General features: G+C 34.8%; 1 protein-coding gene across 2 annotated transcripts in view; it reads right to left on the bottom strand.

The window, feature by feature from the left end:
* Positions 1 to 18,952, bottom strand: part of LOC147078295 (pyrokinin-1 receptor-like) — a 197,186-nt gene extending 178,234 nt beyond the window's left edge. For both annotated transcript variants that reach the window (XM_085958285.1, XM_085958296.1), the window contains exon 1: positions 18,071 to 18,952. In XM_085958285.1, coding sequence (XP_085814411.1) covers positions 18,071 to 18,938 — 868 coding nt within the window. In that variant the 5' untranslated portion in view covers positions 18,939 to 18,952. The remainder of the gene's footprint in view (positions 1 to 18,070) is intronic.
* Positions 18,953 to 19,480: the final 528 nt, after the last annotated feature.

Raw genomic sequence — 19,480 nt, 5'->3', positions numbered from 1 at the left:
ACTTGCCAGACCCAGGATTCGAACCTGGGACCTACGGTATTATAGTCCAATGCTTAAGCCGCGCTGCCACCGTGGGGGTTTTATATAATACCATCTTACATTATATTATATTATTTATATTAGATAATACCATTTTACTATAATTCCATGAATGCTCCTATTGTTTCAAGTGTTAATATATTGTTTTATTTCTCATGCTACATGCTAAAATAGGTACCGACCTTACCTGCATTAAGTAGGTATTTGATAGTCTGAAATTTTATGCGCATGAAAATAAATAAACTAAATATCTAGCGTGTTTTCAGCACATTTAAAAGATGCCGAAGGCATCAAACATTTTAGTAAAAACGCCACAAACCAGATGCGTTTTTAGCAAGCTAGATGTCTATCGAAAAATTCTAGATAAAGCAAGAATAACGCTAAATTGGCAACGCTGGGTAGAACCTCTTTGACGTCGTGATTGCAAGTTTAAATAATACGTATAGCATAATTATTATTCACGTATTATAGTTTTACTATGTTCTTAATTCAGAGCTAGGATCAAATGAATTGATCAAATGACTAATCAATAATATCCTAGTAAAGATATTTTTAAATAGGTATATACATATAACTCTGTGAAGGCCCTTTTAATCCACTAGAAGTGAATAACTTTATTTACTTTTATTTCTTTGAAACATAAAGATTAAAGTAGGGTATTGGTTGCTGTTGCTAATACAGTTATTTTCTACTTTTTTGTAAATTTTTAGGCATTTTCTTACGACTTAAGTAAGTACCTACTTTTCGTTCGGGTTGATAGTAAAGTTTGTCAAATCCCTTTTTTTTCGCCAGTAAGATTGGGTTAAAGTTGATTGTTAGTTGCAAAGCCGATTACATTCGTTAGCCAATATTGACATATTATTTGACCACAAATAGAAAAGAATTTTCAAATAATTAGAATGTGTTTTATCCGAATGTGATAATTCTATTTTGCTATTAGTATCTAAATATTTAATACAATATATTGAATGTGAAACCAAATATCAACCCATAGTATGACAGGCAGATACTGTGAATGCTTGAAAGTTTATGGCATATACTGACTTTACAACCTTCCTCAAGCAAACGTGATTAATAAACCAACGCTTACAACTTATTATTATTTATTTAAACAGTAGATAGGTACCTACTTATTGCTTACAAGTTGTATAAGCTTTTAGAAGCTATCCATGAACGGAAATCACATTGTGTGGTTTTGTACCATGTGACATACTAAACTTATGATTTCTGTTATATGTAAATACATTTTAACGAAGTAAATAACAATATAATACGTATACGATGTATAAACGGATACCGTCAGATTTTCATATATTTCACGAATACCGATATTCAATAGGAAATACAGAAAAAACGGGTATTGGTATCTTCATTCGGTATTGCAATCCCTACTACAAGTGTCCACCTAGTAAAAATTGGCTAGTAGTAATAAGGTTAATATATTATATTATATGTGTCGGGACTAGCATGGAAACTCATCATTACATATAAATTATCATAATATATTTAAGTATCTAATAATATTTGTTACTATGTAAACTAGTTGATAAGAAAAGCGTATTGGCATGATTCACAATCTGACTGACGGCACACGCTGTCAGGTCAGTCAACTTTCGTAGCAATTTGCAAGACATCAAATTTCATCATAAACACATTTGCTTTCTTGATAAAATATAATTATTCATAAGAATTATTTAGCAACATTGTAACGAGTATGCGTTATCAAGCATTTTCATTGCCATATAAAGCAATCCGGAAATGTGCCAACTTATCAGATTTGCTCGTACTTAGTAAACTCACAGTAAACAAGTGACATGTGGTCATCGGGTCAACGTCCTGACCTCAGATAACCTTTCTTTGTTATAATTTATATAAAAGCTCAAAGCGGGGCGAATCTGATAACACACGTCGTCAAATCTTTGCCACATATAGTCGAATCTCTGCTCGTCGCATTCTGTTCAACTTTTCTCATAGCAACACGCCTTTATAATTTAACTTTATCAATTTAACCTTAATTCTAAATATATTGTCTGTAAGAATTGTTTCAAGTATCATTGAGAGTAATAAATCTCAATTTACGAACTGCAATAGACTACAACACATTCGAGTCTCTTTTGATCAATTTTACTACTGGGTCATCTTCATCCTCGTACTCCTCGCGATAGTGGTGACCCCTCAAAAGTAAATCAATCAATTCAGCTGATCAATTTTTACAGACTTTACTTGCATATTTAATTTTTTATAAATTTACACTGCGTTTTCTTTGAGAAAGTTAACTGAATCGTCGATCTCGTTTTCCCGCGAAGTATTTCAACATCCGTTTTCCCGCGTATTTCTTTTCAATTAAAATCACTTGCTTTTCAAGATGCCCACTGGACAAGATTCCACTGGGTATGGCAGCATTGCCGGAGAAAACACCACAGCACCGGCCCAGCAAGCAGCAGCACAGATCAGCCGCGTGGCGGTGAGGATTCCACCATTCTGCCCGGAGGACCCGGAAATGTGGTTCTGCATGGCAGAAAGGAGCTTCGAGGCATCTGGGATCAAGACCGACGCAACCAAATTCGGATACATCCTGGGAGCACTGGAGCCACGCTACGCCGCGGAAGTACGAGACATCATCCTCAATCCACCAGAGGAAGGAGCATACCAGGTTTTAAGGACGGAGATGACACGAAGACTGAGCTCCACCCAAGAACAAAAGACGAGGCGACTCCTGGAACACGAAAAAATTGGCGACAGGAAACCATCACAATTCCTGCGTCACTTGCGAACCCTCGCAGGCACAGCCATGTCAGACGAAATCCTGCGCACTCTGTGGATGGGCCGCCTACCAAACACCATGCAAGTGGTCCTGGCCACACAGAAGGACGCCGATTTGAACAAAGTTGCCGACCTAGCAGACGCCATGTCTGCTGCATCATCATCGAAAGCCACCATCGCTGAAACAGCCATGGAGAACATGTTCGACAGCCGGATCAAGCAGCTGGTCGTCACGTTACGCCAGGAAATCTCAGCACTCCGCGAAGAACTCTCCAAGGATTTTAACTAGGATTCCCGCCCAGCTAGCAGGCAGTCACGTCAGCCCAGCAGAAATCGAAGCGCATCCCGAACCAGAGAACGAAGCCAATCACGCCACAGTATGTGCTGGTACCATCACAAATTCGGCCAGCAGGCAAAGAAGTGCGTCACACCGTGCACTTTTGCCGAGGGAAACGCGCAGGGCGCTCGCTAAATGCGGCAAGCGATTTCAGCCCTACTTCAAGCCGTCTTTTCGTTACCGACCTCGCTACGCAAATTCAATTCTTAATCGACACCGGCGCAGATCTTTGCGTTTTCCCACGCACGAAAGTGCAGGGGCGCCGAACAAAAGCACAATACGAACTTTCGGCCGCAAATGGAACGGTAATTTCAACATATGGCAGCATCACGATGACCCTGAACTTAGGACTACGGCGAGATTTCACATGGAATTTCGTCGTGGCGGATGTCACCAAACCCATCATTGGCGTCGATTTTTCAAATTCCTCGGCTACCTAGTTTCCAGCACGGGAACCCGGCCACTTCCAGACAGAGTTAGCGCAATACGTGACTACGCCCGACCCGAAACTCAAAAAGGTTTACGGCGGTTCTTAGGAATATTGAATTTCTACAGAAGATTCATTCCTAAGGCCGCAGAGATGCAAGCTCCGCTAAACATACTCCTACAAGGAAAAACGTTGAAGAAAGAGCCTCTAAACTGGACACCAGAAGCAATCAAGGCCTTCGACGTGAGCAAAGAAAGTTTGGCACAGGCAACACTACTGCATCATCCCAAGAGTGAAGTAACACACTTCGCAATCATCAGCGACGCATCTGACACTTCCGTCGGCGCGGCACTGCAACAAAGAATCGACGACCAATGGGAACCGCTGGCATTTTTCTCAAAGAAGCTAAGCCCAGCGGAGCAAAAGTATGGTGCTTACGACCGTGAATTGCTGGCTATTTACCTAGCCGTGAAACACTTCAGACACATGATTGAAGCTCACACGTTCACGATTTTCACCGACCATAAACCCATTACGTTCGCATTCCAACAGAAATCCGACAAATGTTCGCCGAGACAATTTCGCCATTTAGATTTTATCGGCCAATTCACAACGGATATTCGCCACGTCGCCGGAAAAGACAATATTGTCGCTGACGCCTTGTCAAGAATCGAAGAAATTGACAACCCACTGGACTATACATCCCTAGCAGCCGACCAAGAAAACGACGAAGAGTTACATACGTACCTACGTGAAGGAACAGCACTGCAGTTAAAACGCGTGCAAATTCCGGACTCAAGCGTAAACGTATATTGTGACTTATCGACACCGCTAGCTAGACCATTCGTCACCAAACAACATCGCCAGGCAGCGTTCAACCACATTCATCGTCTTGCCCACCCAGGGATTAATGCGACGGTCAAAATTGTCACACAAAGATACGTGTGGCCGTCCATTAAAAAAGACTGCAGAACCTGGGCCCGCAATTGTGTACAGTGCCAGAAAAACAAAATCACCCGTCACGTCTCAGCACCGATCGGAAAATTCGCACCTTCAGGCCGGTTTGAACATGTCCATATTGACATCGTCATTCTCCCCATGTCTGAAGGATGTAGATACTGCCTTACCTGCGTCGACCGATTCACGCGTTGGCCAGAGGCATTCCCGATAATAAATCAAGAGGCAGAAACAATCGCTCGTACGTTTTACAACGGATGGATCACAAGATTTGGCACACCCTTGAGAATCACTACAGACCAAGGGAAACAATTCGAATCGAACCTGTTCAGGCAATTAAATCGTCTGACTGGTACGAAAAGAATTCACACAACAGCGTATCATCCTGCAGCAAACGGGATGGTCGAACGCCTGCATCGACAGCTCAAAGCCGCAATCAAATGCCATGAAAACAATAAATGGACGGAAACACTCCCAACCGTGTTAATGGGTATTCGAGCAGCCTGGAAAGAAGACCTGAAAACAACAGCAGCCGACCTGGTTTACGGTGAACCTTTACGACTACCAGGAGAATTTCTGTGCAAACAGGTCGACTCAGACGAAGATCCTAGTAACTTCGTCATGAGACTAAAAAGGCACTTCCAACAGCTACAACCTGTGAAAAGTCAACAACACGGCGAAAAGCGTGTATTTATTTTCAAGGACCTCAGCAAATCAACACACGTGTTTGTACATGATGACACAGTTAAGACTCCACTTCAACCCCCGTTCAATGGACCATATGAAGTCATAACACGCAACACACGTACTTATGTTATCTGCAAACATGGAAAAAATATCACGGTTTCAATCGATCGTTTAAAACCGGCATATTTATTTAACGAAAATAATTTGCATACACAAACAACGCCGACAAAGGGAACTGACCTCGGACAAACACAATATGTAACTCGAACAGGCCGTCGCGTCCGTTTCCCAGAGAGACTGGGTCAGCAGAATGCGAAAGAACAATGAACCGTAAATATCGCACACGGCACGCGCCGCCGGAACGTCCAAGCGTCGAATTGCAAAATGACGACACGAGTTTCATTGTTATTACAAAACCAGTGCAAGCAAAAAAAAAACCATACGAGCGACCGAAATACAGGTCAGTGTGTTTTTCACAACGACAAAACGCTTCGCAAGCAAGAAAATAACAATATATATTGGACCACACAGCTGGACTAACCAGTTTGAAATACGAGAGCAGTAACGAATCAAGTTACTAACGCCAACATCCGATAACATGGGTTCCCAGCAGACAAAAGAGGAAATCGTACTGTCACAAGCCGCCGCGGGTGGCACCATCATAAATGACACATCAGCAGCCAACCAGCTTTCTTGGACAACTTTTGCAATGGTCATCATCATCATCGCAGCAGCAACCAGTTTCCTGTTGTGGATGCTTTGCAAGAAACACCTCACAAAAAAGATCCTCAAGGACATCAGGACAGACGTCCCAGGATCCCGAGCACCACCAAGACAACTATAACGCAAGAGTCACCATGCTACACACCGTCTATCTTCCTGCATCACGACCTGCCACACCAGATCACTAGAAGGGGGGTCTGTCGGGACTAGCATGGAAACTCATCATTACATATAAATTATCATAATATATTTAAGTATCTAATAATATTTGTTACTATGTAAACTAGTTGATAAGAAAAGCGTATTGGCATGATTCACAATCTGACTGACGGCACACGCTGTCAGGTCAGTCAACTTTCGTAGCAATTTGCAAGACATCAAATTTCATCATAAACACATTTGCTTTCTTGATAAAATATAATTATTCATAAGAATTATTTAGCAACATTGTAACGAGTATGCGTTATCAAGCATTTTCATTGCCATATAAAGCAATCCGGAAATGTGCCAACTTATCAGATTTGCTCGTACTTAGTAAACTCACAGTAAACAAGTGACATGTGGTCATCGGGTCAACGTCCTGACCTCAGATAACCTTTCTTTGTTATAATTTCTATAAAAGCTCAAAGCGGGGCGAATCTGATAACACACGTCGTCAAATCTTTGCCACATATAGTCGAATCTCTGCTCGTCGCATTCTGTTCAACTTTTCTCATAGCAACACGCCTTTATAATTTAACTTTATCAATTTAACCTTAATTCTAAATATATTGTCTGTAAGAATTGTTTCAAGTATTGTTGAGGAGAATAAACTGATATTTACTCAAACACGCATCTACCTTCGATCCATTGAAGTCCATCTACCTACCTCATCCTCACACCTCCTCGCAATATATGTATGTATACTCAGAAGACCTCCAAAACAGAATGCAGGAACTCACTGAAGTAATCATTAAAGAAAGCTTGAAAATAAATGTATCAAAGACGAAAGTCATGTTCAACTAGTTTGCGGGCCAAATAGAGATCCTCATCAATGGAATTTAGCTTGAACAGGTGAAAAACTACATCTATCTGGGACAACAAGTGTCTATAGATGGATGGATATTGAATTTGATGAAATTGTTCACAGAGTAAAGCTAGGCTGGAGTGCTTTTGGCCTCCTGAATAATGTCTTTAAAAGTGACCTCCCACTGTGCCTAAAGCGATAAGTGTTCAACCAGTGTATGCTTCACGTTATCACACATATAAGTAAAAGAGAGATTCAGAAACTTAGAGTAGCACAGCGTGGTATGGAGAGGTGCATGCTGGGCATAACGCGAAAGGACAAAAAGAGGAATGAGTAGATAAGGGAACAGACAAGGGTTTTCGATGTAATAAAGTTTTCTAAAAACCTCAAATGGAAATGGGCTGGACATATAGCTCGAAGAAAGGACAATCGTTTGACAAATTTAGTATCCAAGAGGTACAAAACGTCCACAAGGTAGACCTAGAGGCCGCTGGATCGATGAAATGATAAGTTCTGTGGAAGTACGTGGCAATGCAACGCACATGACCGAGAGAAGTGAAATCGGCTTCATCCAGCAGTGGATAGATTCAGGTTGATGATGATGAGATATGTATATTAAAAATAGCGATAAAAATATTACTAAAAATAAGTTATCTATGTGAATTTTTGATTTATGAGAATTTTATCATAATTATAGTAACTTTCTAACAATAAAAGTACATAATATAATATAATCTGTTTAAATCAACCCTAAATAGCAGCCGTGTGCATATTTCCTAGGAAGTTCTTGACTTTTAACAATTGTTGTTTGAATTATTTTGTAAATACGATATATGCGCATATTTTTAGCGTGTAGGTACCTAAAGAATGTTATCGAGAGTTGGGAAATCAGAAACAAACATAACCTAATGTTTTATTCATTCTCGTATATATGCGCAGCATTATTTATTAAAGTGTCTATAAGGTGTTTTGACGCCTACCCAATAAATGTGCTGGTTTGATTTCCATAAAGGAAAGCCACGAAGAAAATCATTATTAGATAAAGGCTTATTTGAAAAGAAATACATGAATATACATGAAAACTGTAACAATATATACCAAAAGTATTCAATTTAACGTTAAGGTTTTTTGACCTTTAGACAAGTAAGTATTTATATTATTTTGATCTAGAATAATCGTATATGAAAATTAAGCTGAAAAGTAAGTTACTGAGGCCAATTATAAGCTGTAAGTTATTTTGTATAGCAGATTAATTATATTGTATCAGTGGCAAACACTACAAACTAAGCGATTATATTTTAAAGCCTTCTTTTTCTTATTGTGCCATCCCCTAGCAGAGGTCGGCCACCATCAAGGCGATCTTATCTTTGTCGTCTGCTACCCGGAACAGTTCGGTGGAGCTGCACTCGTACCAATCACGGAAGTTCTTAAGCCACGAAATGCGGCGCCGTCCTCTGCTACGCTTCCCATTGATCTTTCCTTGAATTACAAGCTGGGGAATGCTGTATTTTTGTCCTCTCATAATGTGGCCGAGGTATTGTAGTTTCCTGGTTTTGATACTACGTAGAACTTCTCGGTCCTTCCCCATTCGATTGAGAACTTCAACATTTGTCACCCGGTCAGTCCAAGGAATTTTGAGGATGCGTCTATACAGCCACATCTCGAAAGCTTCAAGTCTCCGTGACATCTCTTGGTTTAGCGTCCATACTTCCAAACCATAGAAAAGAATTGACACATAACAACGTACCATACGCAGTCTCAGACCTAGGTTAAGATCTCGATTGCTAAGGAGGCGTCTCATTTTGAGAAAGGCGCTCCTTGCGATCTCAATTCTAAAGCCTACTTTCTTAATATATAATAACTATACTATATTATAGTATATTATATGAAAATTAATTAATCTGCTTACCACCACGTCCATAAATGTCTGTACGTATTACAAATTGATTGCTGTCTTACTTAATCAGCCTGATGTATTATATTGTATAAACTAACATAACGAAAGGTCTAGCGAAGCAGATTCCAATGAATTTGGAGTAATTCACGCATACAAAATATACATACGCATATATTCATTTTATAATATAGAGAGATCTAAAAACTTAAAGTAGCATAGCTTGGTATGGAGAAGTGCATTCTGAGCATACCGCGAAAGGACAAAAGGCGGAATGATTGGAGAAGAACACCGTCAACGGTTTGCGATGTAATAGAGTTCGCTAAAAACCTCAAATGGAAATGGGCTGGATACATAGATCGAAGAAGAGACAATCCCTGGACAAATCTCGTCATCCAGTGGTATCCAAGAAGAAAACGTCCGCAAGGTAGACCTAGATGCCACTGGATCGATGAAATGGTTAACTTCTGCGAAAGTACATGGAAACGCAATGTACAGAACCGAGATAAGTGGAATCACCTAAGGAAAGGCCTTCATCTAGCAGTGGATAGATTCAGGCCATTCGTTTATTCGTTTTATAAAAAAAATACACACAATTATGTGCGACGTCGGAATCAGCGTCATAGTATCTCGTACCCGGAGGCAGTAGGTATTGTATCCTATCGTTTCACCAAAAATATGGGACATTCCATGTGAAAAAATGTGGTTTTAACTTGACTCTCTTTGCAGCGATGTAATTTTTGTATATTGGGTGGGTACGTCAATTTACGTATGGTAGATTCTGTCCTACGGGTCTATTTTATACACAAGGCTGCTTTTGGTCCGCTACGGCAGCTAAATAGGGTAGGAAAGTATCGAATTATTAACATTTATTGTAACAATTACAATAATTTAGTTATAATTGTTACATAGCATAACTGGTTAATGCACAGATAGGCGCGATAGCAATGGTTATGCGAATTCAAATTCCCGTCGAGTTTCGTATTTTTTTCAAATATATTTTTTTCTAGTGGGTATAATATATCTGAGATGTTTTAAAGTTATGTATGTTCAAAAAGAATTTGGTTTGATAGTAACTAATGAACTTATATACGATGGGAAAACACGTGGAAAGGAAGAACCAAGAAACATAATATATAGATTAGATAGGTAGGTAACTATTTATTAAAAATTAAGGTAACTAAGTTTGTAACCAGAGCCTCAATTTTGTTATAATGCCTTTTCTACTATAAAATGACCAGTCTTGACTAATTATTATTTTTGTTGTCTGTTAATAAAAATCTCAACTCTGTAGAGGCCTATATTATAAGATCAATTTAGTTTAGATTATAATATAGATAATATCTAATAATAATATAAGATCTTCTTAGAATCGCACATGGTCAAAAGATTTCTTTTTTGTCAAAATTACACTTATAGTTAGTAAGTTAGTTGTTTTTTTTATTATAGTGTTTTACATTACTGCTTTTCAAGAATTTACCAAACATTTAGGTACCTACTTTATCAAAAAAAAATTAAAACCATTTACTTTCCTAATTGCCTAATTTTTAGTGTGATTTTTTTTTAAATTATACATTAATACAGTATTATAAAATAAATTTAATGTCATGCTAAAAGAATGTAAGACTTATTTTATCACATTTAACAATGTCATGTAATTTTTTTTACTCTCTTAATAGGCCCCCGTCCATAATTTTGAAGGTCTTTGCTATTAAGGAGAAGTATAGCAATTCGTATATTTTAGCATGCAAATGTAAATAGATTCGCATAATAAAAAGTTCTCTCGTAAAACACCGAAAATAACAAAAGATTTTTAACACCGTGGGCTATTTGCTTTTTATGAGAAATCTCGACTAAGACCACTCGAGTAGGGATTGCAAATCAAGGGACAATTTTCACTACCGAGATTAGTATTCCCAGTTTCAATTCCGGGATTAAGGGCGAACGTATCCTAAAGAGATTTTCCATTCAAAGAAGTCCACTATTTTCCACAATCGAAGTTATATTGCACTATTAACCTTTCTTTTACGATGCTAATAACTTCCGTCCGTTCCGGTGATGTCATCTTAAGTTACCATACGAGATTGACAAAATTACAGTTGGTAAAAGTTAATCATTGTTTGCTATTTGTTTTATCTATAAAATGATCAAAATACATCAAAACTTAATAATAATTATAATCATATGATTATTCTATACATTATTATAGTCTACAACTTATAATAATATAATCGTGATCTCACTTCTTACTTTCATGTTATCTCTTTCTCACGATTAAGTATGTCTCTCTTTGTTCCATATATTTTTAGATATATCTCTTTTGTTCAAAATGGAATGCGACGATTTGTTTACAATGTGTATTTATAATAATTTATGACAGTAAATGAAATCTGATGGATATATATCAATAATTCGTATTTACTGGACAAAACTATTGATTTTGAATAAATTATCATTTTCTTTAGATGTAATACTATTAAAAATTCTAGGAATAGTGGAAATATAAAGATGGCGAAGTGCATTTTAACTGAATTATTTTCAGTTAAATGGACTGGGTCACCTAAGGTTACATTACAGTAACGAGAGTGTTAACAAAAGAATAATTAAAAAGTGTTCTATAATCATGTTCTTAATTTCAAACGATGGTGCTATATTTTACTTGATCATAATATATTCAGTCTTGGTATTAGAAAAAAATAGGGTTTAATAATTGGATATTTACACAAAATCAGTCGATTGTTTAGACTTAGCTGTCAAATATATTATAGAGTCTTAATAATTAATAGTTACCTATCATTGGAGTTCTAATACAAAAAATGTCCAAAACGGAATCTTTTATTGACTCTCTTGAAAAGTATTGCTTTTCGACTTGTTTGTCTATTATAACAGCCTTATTCATAACAAAAATAAAAAAATATATGTATATAATATGTATATTATACTGCCCTTCCAAGGAAGAAAGCAGTAACTGACTCTCAAATACTAACTTTCAAAATAAATGACATGTGTTTTTTTCAAATTTTAGTACTGTGAATTGATAAGAAAAACTGTGATATTTTTTTATTATTAGCATGTTAGTTATTTCACTAAGGATTTTAACGGTATTTTAGTGATTATACTTATTTTAAAGTAAACATAATAATATATTATAACTTTTACATTTACCTAACGGATTCATAACTTAATTTCAAAATTTTAGTGAGTTACTGCCTTCTTCCTTGGAAGGGCAGTATAATATATCAATTTAATTACATAACTGTAGGCTTTTATTTTTTGTTCTGTTGAGGATCTAATGTTTTATTTCACAAAGCTACAATTATGTAACGTGTATCAGATGAAAAATATTCGAGAGTTTAAAAATATCGGGATTATACCATTTTCAATCACGGTATTATGAAATGAATAAATTTTGCGAGACACCGGAAGTCGTGATTGTAAGCCCTAGACTCGAGTATGTACTTAAGCAGGTTTTATTTCTTTTACAGTAGCATTGTTATGTATGAGCACGACTGCCTACTTACTTACTTACAACAGTAATTGAACTGAATTTACGTTGATAATTTTACTGATTAGTGATTAGAGATTATGTTTCAATTCTATTGAAATTGTTTTAACGCATGTTTTGTTATTTCTAATCGATTTCTTATCGAGTTCTGCCATTATTATGTAAATACTAACCGTATTTGTAATTTGAATTACGAATCATAATTTATTATTCAAATTAAGTTAGTTAGGCAATATGCAAATTAATTACATATGACAAGAATATACTTGTGATAACTAATATCCCTAATTATGTATTGTTTGATGCAAGATTGGCATGTGTATAGGCCAATCTGGTTGACAACATTAACATATATTCCACTACCTACACTAATCCACCGCCAAATCCGAATTACAGATCACATTCGTAATTAAAAATTTAAGAGGTTACTGTAAATTTTGACACATTTTTTTGAGTTTTGAATTGAGAATTGTGGACATGTGTAAAATCAGAATTCAGAACATTCATAATATATGATTTAAATTGAAAAAAAAAATCTGGTTCAAATCAAACATTTAAAATGAAAATATATACTAACTTATCTAATATACTATGACAAATTTAATATTACCCTCTGAAAAGAGGAAAAAAAAAACATAAACATATTAGAATGTTATACAATAAAATAAAATTTCAATAACAAAATACACAGAACATTACTGTATATGTCTATGTCTAGTCTTGCACTCCTCGCTAATGGTGTCAGATAAGCCTGGCACGAGGAAACAGTTCTGACCAAGAATAGGTCATGGCTGTGACCACGTAGGAAATTGACAAGTGCATATTATACATTCAAATTCTTTAAGACGCCAAGATTGGACGCCATTCCTCGTGATGGCAGAAAAAAATGTTTCAATAGCAGAAGCAACCTACGAGAGCCAAGAGAGTGAATGCTTTGAGCATGCTTTGTAGAATGGCAGTTGGAAATAGCTGTTTGACGAATTATCGAAATGAAAATTGTTATAAATGTCTTAAAATAAAGGCATCGAAGAAATTTCTTCTGAATACGCTATAAAATATGCTTGTAGGAAACATCATAAGGAATTTTTAGGTCACGGGTTCAAATCCGATGTTGGTTTGTAATTTGTGTGTTGGATCCAGAGCAAGGACTTAATAGGTTGAGCAAGTCGCCAACAAACATTTATATTCTTGAAAAAAAAAAACCCTCATAGTGAGACGGCATCATGGATTATAATATAGCCAATCCGCAGATCAATTATTTCCCTTTTTATTATACATATTTAATGATTTGTTTTAAAGTTAAGTTGGTTAAGTTAAAGAGCGATTTCCCAAACACTCAGTAATTTTTATTTCTTACTGAGTGATAAAGAGCAACGAATCTTTTTGTGAGTTAAAATATATGAGCACGAAGAAATAATTGAGTGGTTCACAAGCATAGTGAATCAAGTCCGTTCTGGTTATTTTTGAGTAAGCTAGGCTCAAACATAATGCTATATTATTAATATTATAATATATATGGTATTTCTTATTCTATAAGGGTATGATTTCAATTACATAATAACTTAAGAGTACTCAAACTTAACACTTTAGAATTGTAATAATACCCTGACAGAATTAGAAATACTTAAATATTATGTTTGAACCTAGCTTACTAAAAAAAACAGAATGGACTTGGTACACTATGCTTGTGAACCACTCAATTTATCTTTTCAGTATTAATAATGGTATGACAACCCAAATAGGTAATACCCAAACAGGTAATTAACAGACTAAAATTTATACAGAATTTATTATAAAATTATTATTATGGAGTATGAATAAGCTCCAACTAACAATTAAAAAGTTTCGTACATTAATTTTGTTGCTTGAAGTGATAAAAGCTCTCCAAACTTTCGTCCTATAATTTCATGAAAGTGCATTATTTTATCAATAATTACTGTTTACTTGAAAGTTTTCTATGAAATCTGTGTAATTGCAAGTCACAAGTACATTCGAAACAATGTACAACACTGAAGGTCGGTAGAGTTTGCTCGCTATGTTTTGCTGTTATACATCACAAAACAAAGGCTAACTCACGACTTATCAGTTACTTCTTTTTACCACGTTTTTATTAGCTCGTATTCTTGTTTGTCCAGTAATTTTTTTTTTGTTCGTCCAAATCTTGCAATCGATTTTTAACTAATTTCCCGACTAGATAAACATTTGAAACTTTTAGAATATATCAGAACACGATGACAATGCATTCTTTTAATACTTTTAGCCATCGTTAAGCAAAAAGAAGCGTCATTTTCAGTTAATTCTGTTTTAATAAGTTAGTTTCTGTTGAAATTTATTTCGGAAAAAAATCGTAAAAAGTAAAATACTATCATTGGTTGCTAAGGGGTCCTAGCAACTAAATTATTAATATATATGTGCGTTACTATGGAAATCAATATGAAAAATGAAAATGACATTTCAGTATTCTATATTTATTCAGTATTTCTATCAAGTAAAAAAAAGAATTTATTACTACATAGAATTGTCAAGTTTATATGATTTAACAGAAAATAAAAAAATGTGGTATATAAAAAGTTCTTTTTATCTTGTAATTATGTATTTAATAATATATTAATCCGTGGTCAAAAGAAGGAGTGGTATAATATGTCACAAAAGTGTTATTTTGCAGGAGAAATATTTTAAACTTAAAAGTTGAATATCAAATAAGATATTTATAATTAAGTGGAATGTTAAAATAAAAATTAAATCTTATTAATCTAGTTAGCTTCTTTTCAAAATCTGGATCGAATATAATTAATTTTTCTAAATACAGTTTTCGTATTCTTCGTCGTTTTGAAATAAATCATTCCAAATTCTTTTCTGTATTGAAACCATTTCGTTAGCTGAATGGGAACTATTTTATCTCACATTTGAAATATTTTACAGGAGTAGTTTTTGAAACATCCTTTTAATGTTATTTATTATTTATATAGACACATTTATGAAATTATGTCATATGATATTTTCATAGAAATATATCTTGAACATACATAATTTTGAAAGACACTTTTGAGAAAATATATTATAACCAAGAAAAAAATCTTTTTGAAAAAAGTAAGCCACCCAGTTGGAATCGAACCAGCATCTCTTGGGTTTACACCACGTCCGCGCATTATCCTCTATGCTACAAGGCGACGTACTAATTGCGACAAATTTTAAGGTTCGATTTCAGCCGGGTGGCTTACTATTTTCAAAAAGGTTTTTTCTATAGGTTATAATACATTTTCTCTTAAGTGTTTTACAAAATTATGCATGTTCAATAATTAGAATGGTTCATTCTTAAAACTTGTGAATTATTCGTTGAATAAATGAAAAAGTTAATTACAAATATATCTTATTTATGGCTTGTTCCCATTTCAAACACAAGAAAATTAAATAAAGAGAAAACAATATTTATGCTTAGAATAGTAATAATACTAATAATGAATTATTTGAAAATAATACATTGATTATTGCTGCATTTTTTTAGAGTTTTTAGCCGTTTATTTAACTTTGAAGTCGATATACTCTTCTTGGTTAGCTATGCATTTGTATCATTTTAATCCTCAGACCGTGATATATAATATAATTAAGTAAATGTGTTGTAATTTATTATATAAGCCAAGCTCACGTTTTGTTTTTACAACCGTATCTATGCAATTTGATGCTTGTCGAAAGACAAACAACAATAGGTACTTATTGCATGTTTGATTGGAAGCCAGAGCGAAACTTTTTCTCCATCGATTCAATAATATTGTATTATTGAAAATTTTTATATACGAGACTGGTTTATTTGCATAACTACCTACTGTAGAAAATGTCATATTATATTGATTCAAGGCTGAAACAAAACGACGGATCCAAGGATTTTTATATTTTAAAATGAGATCCAGATTTTTATGTAGGTACCTACTTAATACATAATATGTATCAATTAAAAAAATATATGGTTATCGATACGTTACGTATAAATGTAAAGGAGTGATATTAAGGATGAATGTAATTAAAAAAATGCCTTTTACGTGGAATGGACATAATTATGTTCCGGATGCCATTAGAAAGTGCGATATTCCTCACTATTGTAGCACCGTAGTATGGGAAATTTAAAGAGGCACACAACATGGTGATCTACTGGATGAAGTAGTACGACCTTGTGTTTTCCATTTGCTCTGATGCTGAGGCGTAATGAGATGAAGTCGTATTGTATATGAGGGGTATATAAGCAAAGGCAGCTTTCTACCAAAACAGTGTTTTGGAGAAAAAGCTAAAAAAATAATTTAAGGCAGATAACCTTTTTATTTATTTTTTTAATGTAGAAATAAGGTTAAAAAGATAATCTGTATAATAAAAATCAGTATTTTCGTTACACTTATTAAGATATTTTAATTATAAAAGTCAATATTGCTACATTTGCTTCCAAATATGTAAGATTGCTGTGTTTGCGTCTAACTATTTGAAAGTTTGCTGTATTTGCTCCCAAATTGTATCAAGCGGCCATTTTGTCACGTGACTTTTTTGTATGGGAATAACATTGAATATAGAAGAATGCAGCCTTTGCTTCTAATGTGATTTTTTTAAAGTGATTTTTGTATGAAAGAATGCAAGGTTTGCGCCTCAAATACTGTTTTACCGTGTGCATAATGAGCAGCTCTATATCAGCATTCACAGGTTATTTTGCCAATTTTTCCAAGATTGCTGCCTTTGCTTCTATACCCCTCATATGAATTGAGTTTGTATTTATATAGACTAAATGAAAGCTTCTACAAGATTATTGCACTATTTTTAGTCTTATTAGGCTTACAAATACTTCCGCAGACTGAAATATTTTGATAATCTAGAGGCCTTTAGGTCATCGTTAGAATAACACTCAATGACTGGGTTTGACCAGCGGTTGCATTTTCTAAAAGCTGTGTCCTGATAATTGTCACTTGTGTTTTACGAAATTGCGATTAAAGTTCATATTACATTTAGGATAACTGAAAGAGACCCAGTCACTTGAAAAATTATTGATGAAATAATTTAATTACGCGGACATTTGGAGAGACCTTTATCCAGCAGTTAGTTGATATAGAATAATAACACATTAAATGTACATATATTATATTATGTATTAGGTAGGTATGTATTAAAGGTGCGTTGGCATGTGATATTTAGGCCCTATTTATACCTTGTAGTTATAAACTTAAAACTTCTCTACTCAAAATGCAATTTAGGTTTTAAGAGATATCTCGGATATCATACATTTTATGTAACTTAATTATTACTAGTATATTTTCTTCCGAAAAAAATTAAACAAATGTTTCAATATAACATCGACATAGTTGTACACATGTTTGAGAGGTTTTTTGTGTAATAATCGAATATTTTTTTGACTATTAGGTATCTACTATGGCTTGGATTATGCAGGGTTTAATTGAATTTAAAAAAATAACTAACACCATCTACACATTGTAGTCTTAGTTTAATGAAAACGAATACGTTTGATTGACAAAGTTTATTATGCACTATTTATGTCAGATCTTAACAGCCTACTTCCATCCTTCGTCACTGAATTACACTCACTACCACTTTTTGTAGCTATCAATAAATCGACTGTTGGAAGCAGTGTAGTCATATAACAAAAATTGAGCTTAATATAATATTAGAACTAGAATATGCTAAGATTCTGGAATATTTTTATTTAAAAAGTTATGAAAAATGAAATTGCTTGAACTTACCCAACATTTTTATAGCTCGGCTCTGCGATACTCCATTTTTGTAACTCCTAGCACTTCCATTTGGCTCAGCGTGACTGTTCAGCGAAGAATTCTTCGCTGGCCTCAGAAGACGAGAAGTTCTTAACTTGATACCAATAAGAACGTAAAGCACCGTGATCACTGTCATAGGTCCCACAAAAAACACAAACCCTGATATTTCAAAGGCATGTTCCACCATCACCCACTTAACAGTACAAGAGCTTACCATTCTATCTTGCTCCATAGCATACACTACTCCGAACTGTATCGCTTGAGGTATAGCTAGACACAATGCGAGGATCCATATCGCAATGATAAACTTCACAACTCTTGATAATTTTGACATGGTATGTGACAAGAATGGGTGACATATTGCAATGTATCTTTCAACAGTGAACGCAGTAATTGTTAATACTGTCGCATTTGCTGACATTTCAGATGAAAGTCCAAGAAATACACATGACACTTCACCAAATATATAAACTTCTGGGTACCACATACGGTAAACATCAGGAGGTAGCCCACTTAGTAGTAATAGTAAATCTGAGATAGCCAAACTGAACAAATAATAATTGGTTGCTGTGTGCATACATCTGTTTCTTACAATGACAATACACGTACTTACATTGCCAATTACTCCAGCTAGTAAAATAAGGGCGTATATCACTGTAATTGGAATAACCAAATACAGCGAATCTCTTATGTCCGACTCTGAATCATTCAAACTGGAAAATGTCGATATTTCAAATGGTTTTGGCGTACTATTGACATGGTACGTATCGTCACCTGTGTTCACTGTGTAATTTATTTGTTTTATATTACCGAAGAACATAGTTGCAAAATCACTCATGATTAAGCCATTAAAAACTTTGCAAAAATAATATTTTATGTCACTATTATTTATTATCTAGTAATAAAATTAATTTTAATCGAATTTCTATACAGTTTTATGCTCTCCTGGTAGCATATTGTATACATACATTTATTATACTATATTATTATTATATTATCACTTTTTATTATCAAATAAATATATTAATGTTAATTAGTTTAAGTTTTTATTAATATTATTACAGTACAGCATACTGAGTTTAAAACCGCTTTTCACTTATGTACAATTTATAGCTTGAAAACAACGTTAAAATTGCTATGTTTATTCCGATCAAGTCAAGTTATATCAGATCTCATTACCCACAAGGCAGCTGAGTAAAACATCTTAATCAATCTTTCAGAGTGCAGTCATAAAATAAACACTCCTCATTACCAATCCTGTCCAATGATTGCAACCTGCCTCTCACAATTGGCTTCAGTTTTGCAGTATACTCGACACCAGTGGTTCCGTTAGCTCGGTATTTGCGCTGGAGGCTGTCATTTTAATGGAAATGCACGCGT

The sequence above is a fragment of the Rhyacophila brunnea genome, unplaced genomic scaffold, assembly GCF_057557595.1.
Source record: "Rhyacophila brunnea isolate RB1 unplaced genomic scaffold, BYU_Rbru_1.0 scaffold_11, whole genome shotgun sequence".
NCBI classification, from domain to species: domain Eukaryota; kingdom Metazoa; phylum Arthropoda; class Insecta; order Trichoptera; family Rhyacophilidae; genus Rhyacophila; species Rhyacophila brunnea.
This window is presented reverse-complemented; position numbering and strand designations above follow the sequence as displayed.